This window comes from Lutjanus erythropterus, chromosome 21, assembly GCF_056507025.1.
Source record: "Lutjanus erythropterus isolate fLutEry1 chromosome 21, fLutEry1.hap2, whole genome shotgun sequence".
Taxonomy (NCBI): domain Eukaryota; kingdom Metazoa; phylum Chordata; class Actinopteri; order Lutjaniformes; family Lutjanidae; genus Lutjanus; species Lutjanus erythropterus.
In genome coordinates, this window is record NC_139337.1 from 19410790 (window position 1) to 19417981 (window position 7192).

The window sequence follows — 7192 nt, forward strand, 5'->3', positions numbered from 1 at the left end:
TTAAGTGTTGCTTCTCTTTTTGTGGTATGTGATGTGTAAAATAGCTGCAGGGCAATGTGTAATGTCTTCAGCTGCAAGACAGTAAGATGAAAAATCCATATTGACACAGAATCAAAGAAGGCAAACAGAGGTCTATTCAATACTGTGAGGCTTTTTGTCAGCTGTTGACATTGCTTCAGGTTCTTGATTGATTTTTATGGATCTTTAGATTACGCCGTTCCTTCTGAACCTTTCTCAGTCTTCCTTATTTTAAATGTTTGGGAAGGCAGAAGCTCCATTCAAACGCAGGAGTTTACATACATTTGTCAACATACAACTCTGTTACTTTCTGTTGTCCCCCCTGTTGTAATGTCATTTATTTCATATTCATACCATAAAAACCAACAGCCTAACAGCTAACCTTTACACAGAGATCAGTCATCAAGTTCATGGTTCACCTCCAGTCTAGTGGGTGTGATTCATGAGTATGTGTTTAGCTTATACAATGTGCTTTTGTTCAAACAAAATGGAGGAATGCATATATATGACTCATGTAAATGTCTACATGAACGTAAATATGCAAAAAGTAAAAGACTATTGCTCAACTACACAGGGGGAGTTTCTAATGGTCAGAGAGGTTCAAGAGGTTAAACAAGGTTATGCAAAACAAACAAGCAAACAAAAAAACATCAATACGCTCAGTTCACAAGGAAAATACAAGGCCATTTCCAAAAACATTGGGACACTGTGTAACACATAAATAAAAGCAGACAGACAAGATATTTAATGTTCAAACTGAGAAATGTCATTGTTCTGTATATTTTATATATTTATATTTTATAAATATGCACTCATTCTGAATTTGATACCTGAAAAACATTTCAAAAAAGTTTAGACAGATGCAACAAAAAGCTGAGAAAGTTGTAGTATGCACAAAAAAACACATTCCACAGGTAAACAAATAATTTCTAACAGGTGATAGTGTCAACCCCAAAACGCTCAGCTGTTCACAAACACGGATGAGGTGAGGTTCAACACTGTGAAAAACTGAGTGGGCAAATCGTCCCAACAGTTTAAGAACAGCGTGTCTCAATACAATATTACACCGTCTACAATCCATAACATCATTAAAAGATTCAGAGGATCTGCACATCAGGGTCAAGGCTGGAAATGCCTCGGATACTTTGACCTCTCAGGCAGCACTGCATTAAAAACCGCATAAAAAAAAGCATTAAAAACCCACTTAATTGTATAAAGAACACTACACTTGCATCTTTAAATGCAAGTTCAGGCTCCACCATGCAGAGGGAAAGATATCAACAACATCCAGAAACGCTGCCAACTTCTCATTAGAAACAATTTAATGAAAATCAAGTCAGTCCTTATGATCTGTTTAACCAAAGGTCTGTGAAACACCTGATCTGGTCACACAGTTAGAAATGACTGTACTAACCACATTTGTTACTTCAGGACTTGAAATGACTAAATCACACCAGAGTAAGTGTGTCAGCAGTATTTTTTTAATGTACTTCACGTGTTAGTCACATTACTGTTAGTTTAATCTTGTGACTGCTGTTCCTCTTTGTTGGACAAATGTTGCATGATCTCAGTTCCCATTAACAGATGAAATAACACGCTTGGCACTGTCACTTTGAACTCACATTTGTTACAGACTTTATAAACATGAAACATTTTACTGTGAACTCTTGTTCCATGATGGGCTCACATGAGGTGTTTTTCCATATGGGATGCTGACAGATGATTTATAGAAGGAAATCCTGAATTCCATCTTATTTTTGTGGAGGATTTAAATGATCATGCAGTGGATTAAAGTGGCCACCTTGGATTTTTTTTTTTATGTAAAAGGTGATCACTTTGTCCGACGTCCACCAGTTTAAAAACAGGAAAAAGTTCGGTTATTCCTGTATAGCAGACAGTTGTTATGAATGACAGACCACTGGACACAGTTCTGATCACAGACTCTGGAAGAGCAATAAAATAATTTTTAACATTTCAGAAGAGAGGAAAATTCTATTTGATCCTTTAAGAGATAAAGTTCAAGTAGATTTATTGATAAAAAGAGGGAAAAGTTCAGATTTGTTCCATAGCCTCCATCTGTAGTTTGGCTAACTAACTAACTAACTAACTAACTAACTAACTAACTAACTGACTAACTGACTGATTGATAATAATAAGGAGTGTTTAGTCCTTCATGTTGAGACAATGAGGACCAAACTTAGCTTATTTAAGACATACAGATATGGAGTGTATCTGGCAGCTCTTAATTGATTTTGTCCTTTGGCTCCCTCTAGTGTTCAGAACAATGCGGTGCTCTTGTGCCTGTGCATTTTGATGACTGACACATTTTCACTGTTTGTGACCCTAACAGTTAAGGAGCTGTTCTACCACCTCAGATGTTAGAGGAAGTATTTATGAACAAGAAATCATTATATGCACACATACTGTACCGTTCACTCATAGTCCCGTACATTACCTACTGTGTGGAGGTGTGGGGAACCACATACAAAACTAATGCAAATACAGTGTTCAAGCTGCAAGAATTTAAGCTGATGTCGGCTCTTTACACTTCATTTAATTATGTTTAATTATGACAAAATTACACACAAATATGACAGTTTATGTTCAAAAGGTCAAAGGTCAACTTCACTGTGACATCTTCAAGTCAGGTCAATATAGTGGTAACTCCTGTGTTAAATTCCTTTAAAGTCGTCACTACCTACATCATGTGAGTCAGGACAGGCATGGATGTGAACTGTAATTTGACTGGTTGGTGGAGAAATACAATTGTGAAGAAGCAATTTTATTTTTTGATTCCTGTGTTTTACACAACCACTGACAGCTGACTTCGCATTCTTCTTAAACAGCCACTAGAGGTCGCAACTGATTGACAAATGCTTCAGTTTGAAGTCTCGTTTCAGTTTAGGACAGTTTATATGAGGGTCATGCTGATGTAGGTGGAACTGGTTGCATCTGGAAAACCTAAGTCTTAACAAACAAGCAACAAGGATATGAAAAGTTTTCCTTGTTGTGAAAAAAACCACCATTATCGTCATACTCCTGTTTGATTTTTCATGGCCCACAACTTTACTGTTTTCGCTCTCACTGCTCTCAGAGTTGTTTCCAGCTGCAGCAGGCAGATGTTGTCACCAAAAAAGAGTCAGAATCGGTTTTCCTTAAGATGATTTTTTTTTGCAAGCTGAACATTTGCATACGTGGAGACAAATTAGATTTTTGCTATGACACCCAGCACAACTTTCAAAGTAACATATCATCCATGGTTAGGGTTAGGGCTTATTTCACGGTAAAGTTGTCAATATCACATATGCAATGTTGGGTTACAGTTTCAAAATAAAGGTCTTGGGTAGGTTTAAACACCACTTGGTTAGGTTTAGGAAAAGATGATGATTTAGGTTCAAATAACTATCTCTTTAAATCAATAACGCTGACTATTGGTACTGTACTTGTACTTGTAAAATAAAACAGGGTGTGATCTTATGGGCCTCTTTCAGGTCCTTGATATGAAAGACGTTTTTCACAGCAGAGGTTTTGGTGGTCATATCAGGAAATGTCCTGCGGTATTTGCGAACATGAGTAACAACTGCTTTCCATCTAAGTGAGTCAGTTCCAGTGTACTGATTGTGTACAACACCTACTCTATACAACGGCTGTAATCTTTGATTTTCAGTCTGGCTTACATGGAACAGAGCAATCATTAACAAAATGAATGTCACCTGTACGTTTCCTGCTATGATAAGTCAAAATCTGTGCAGTGAAAAAAGTCAATTGAAACTGTCACATGGAAAACCTGAGGCAGATTGAGCACGTGGGCAACCTTGTCGACCAGAACTGAGCCTTTGGCCTCCTGATTTTCTGTCAATAAATCGGTTTGACTCTTTTTTGCAGAGTTTTTTTGCAGACATTTTTTTTTTTACAACAATCCTGACTCTTGTGGGTCATGCCTTTCTGAACTTTGTCCAGTATGATTTCCTATTAATTCCTATCACTTCATGTTGCAACCTTACTGACCAAGAAACTCTCCCTAATTGTTGAGTAACTAACAACTTCTGTCTAGGATGATGTCTTGCATACCTCAGGCATACACATTTCTGCAGAAACAAAGGGTGTTTCTCAAAACCTTTCAATAATTACGTACTAAATGAGGAAGTTCAGGGACAGTGGAGTAACTGCTGAGCTCCTTGTACTTGTGAGATTAAAAAGTTCCCAATTGTATCTATTATTATAAAAAATGGATATACCAGGCACAGACTTCATCATCCAAGGCCAGCTTTGACTTGAAATATAAACTTTATTTTTAACCAGGGAATTAAAGAAGCCTGATGTGACATTTTTAGCATCAAAACAACCCTAATATTTTGATCAGAATCTTATTTATACAATTTGAAACATGCAAGTTTTGGGAAGTGTCACAATGCAAGCTGGAATTTGGGAGTAATTCATAAAGGATGAGCAACACTAACCACACGACAGGTGTACTGCAACCCCACCTAAAATGTCATGTATTACAGCCGTCTTCTACACAGTATAAATATTTTTGATAACCAGCTGAACACGAACACTTAGAGACTCATAAAAGCAGACAGTTGACTTCTCTGTTAACTTCAGCTGACCTTGTGACAATGGCTGGCATAGTTGGAGGATTCACTGAGACGGCAGACGCCACTGCAGAAACTCAGAAGATCTGTGATCAGGTGAGCTTCAGCCTGTCCTCATTCTTCACGACCTCCAAACACAACTCTGTGGTTTGTATTTCAGTCTGGATTTACATCACATTTTATTTCATTCATATGTAGGTGAGAAACCAAGTGGAGGAAAAGACAAAGAAGGTATATGAGGAATTCAAAGCTGTTAAATACAGGAGTCAGCCTGTGGCCGGAACAAACTTCCTCATCAAGGTAATTGATATTCTGATGTTATTTATTAGAAAGAAAAGAAAGAAAGACTCATGTTTATGGACTGAATTACGAGGGACATCCAGGTGTGCATAAAGCAGATTGTTTTTATTATTTAGCTGTATAGGCAGCATTTGTGCATACTTGAGTCTTTTTCTTTTTTAATTTGATTTTCTTAATTTAAATTATGTATATGTACTTATTGTGTTTCTTCTCTATTCTTATATTTATCAGTCACAATAAATATTGCTCATTTCACTTGCGCATTTCATTTAGCATATTAAAATCTATAACGTTTTCTTGGGATAGAATGCCCTCAGATCACCTTTCCTGATTTTAGTTTTGTATCATACTTTTTTTTCACAACACTGAAGTTTGAAAGTCTGAAAATGCAAAAATTATCATTATTGGCCGGGAGACACAAGTGATTAATGGTTATCATACTGGCTACCTCGATTTGAAATATATATATAACCTCTTCCTGAAGGTTCATGTGGGAGGACAGAATTACCTTCATCTCAGAGTCCACCAAAAGCTTCCATGTGATGGAGGAGAGATTTTGCTGCTTGATGTTCAGGAGGACCGTCAGTTGACCTCTCTGTTAACTTCCAACTGAGTCTAAGTCTTCCAAGCCACGTCCTGAAAAATGTAGAGGAGGGTCATGGCCAAGAAGATCCCATCATCTCTTTCTGATGTGATCACACAGCCTGTTTCACCTGCTTACTGCCTCCAGCCTGCAGCCACATAACAACATTCACTGCTTCTTTATCCTGTAATTATTTTACACAATAATATTTCTTTGCAATATTGTTAGAAGTATATGAAGATGTTCATTGTTGGGGGCAGCAATAAAGGAACAATAAAGAATGCATCACAAAATGAGATTCATTGTGATTCTTATTCTTGTCTTATCAGATTTCATGACAATCCATCCAAGAGTTGTTGAGATATTTTTGACTGAAATAATTACAAATGAATAAAGAGAGCAAACAATGTCTCACCACCCTTTAATATTTCTATGGACTATAAAGAAATCACTTTATTGACATAGAAATAAAACCGAACTTCTTCAGAAACACTTGGACATTGTTAAGATAAGATAAGCAGAGCCTTTATTGATCCTGGTGAAATTCTGGAGAAAGAAGAGGTTATCTAATTTCTGGAGGTTTACCAGTGATAAGCTGCACATTAATAAACTGTGCTATGTTTTCTTCTCTTGTGTGGTAATCAGGGGAAAAGTTACAGCGCTGCCAGGGAGAGCTTGCACACAGAGAACAAAAGAAAGAATTAGACAGGAGTTTTGACATTAAATATTTATGTTAAATACATTAAATATCTGTAACATATAGTAACATAGTGAAAAAAATGAAAGTGATCAATATCTAAATGTTATGATTTGAAACAAACTTTTTTTCCCCAATTTTTTCTACAATCTAAACTTGACACTTAGAAATGAATTCATAGGAACCATTAGAGGAGACAATCACCTTCATCTGAAAGTCCTCCAAAACTGTGATAAGAAGACTATACTGCTTGATCTACATGTATTCATGTACTGAGGAAGTTGAATGAAGTGTTTTGTTAAAGACTAAACTGACAAGAGGTTTTGAATGAGCACTTAAGTCACTTATTATCAGATGTTAGTACTGTATTGTTTTAAAATATGTGGTAGTGAAAATGTCTTAATGCTTATATACATATGACAGTTTTATGTGTATATTTGAGTGTTAGGAAGAAATACAAAAAATCAAATCCACAGAAAAAGAAAACCCCAAAGTAAATAAACAATAACAACAAAAAGTCACAGAGCTGAATAAATCCTTGTTAGTAATTAAGAAGCAGAACAAGTTTGATTTTTAATGCTTGACTTAAGCAGCCCTTTGTGACACCAAAATGTCACAGAGCCAATATTATAAGACCAATAATAAAGCTGAAAGCACAACAGTCCTATGCTCCCCAGTGTCTTGGGTCTTTGTAAGAAAAAAAATGTATTTTTCTTTTAGTTTTCTTGATCCACAATAAAATGAATTCACTGAAAAGGAATTGACATTTTGGTAAAATATTCAGCTTGACAATATTAATTTGTGAGACAGGAGGTTTTGCCTATCAGTCAGAATTCTGTACTGTTTGCTTATATTACTTTGAGGAAAATTTGTTTAAATAGATCAGAAAACTTTTGAGTAACATTCATTCTGAGGTGTTTAAATTGATCTGAAATAGCAAATGGTAAAAGGTATTTGTGTGTTGTCGTGCTTTGAGTTTGACTAGGAATTAGAGATGCA

At 36.1% G+C, this 7192-nt stretch overlaps 1 protein-coding gene across 1 annotated transcript; it reads left to right on the top strand.

Annotated features, from left to right (window-relative positions):
* The first annotated feature begins 4554 nt into the window (after positions 1-4554).
* On the top strand, positions 4555-5769 carry LOC146307562 (leukocyte cysteine proteinase inhibitor 1-like). The gene is made up of 3 exons (XM_084747430.1): positions 4555-4709; positions 4812-4913; positions 5398-5769. Exons 1-3 carry the CDS (start codon positions 4638-4640, stop codon positions 5524-5526), a joined length of 303 nt encoding a protein of 100 aa, XP_084603556.1. The 5' UTR covers positions 4555-4637; the 3' UTR covers positions 5527-5769.
* The last annotated feature ends 1423 nt before the right edge of the window (positions 5770-7192 follow it).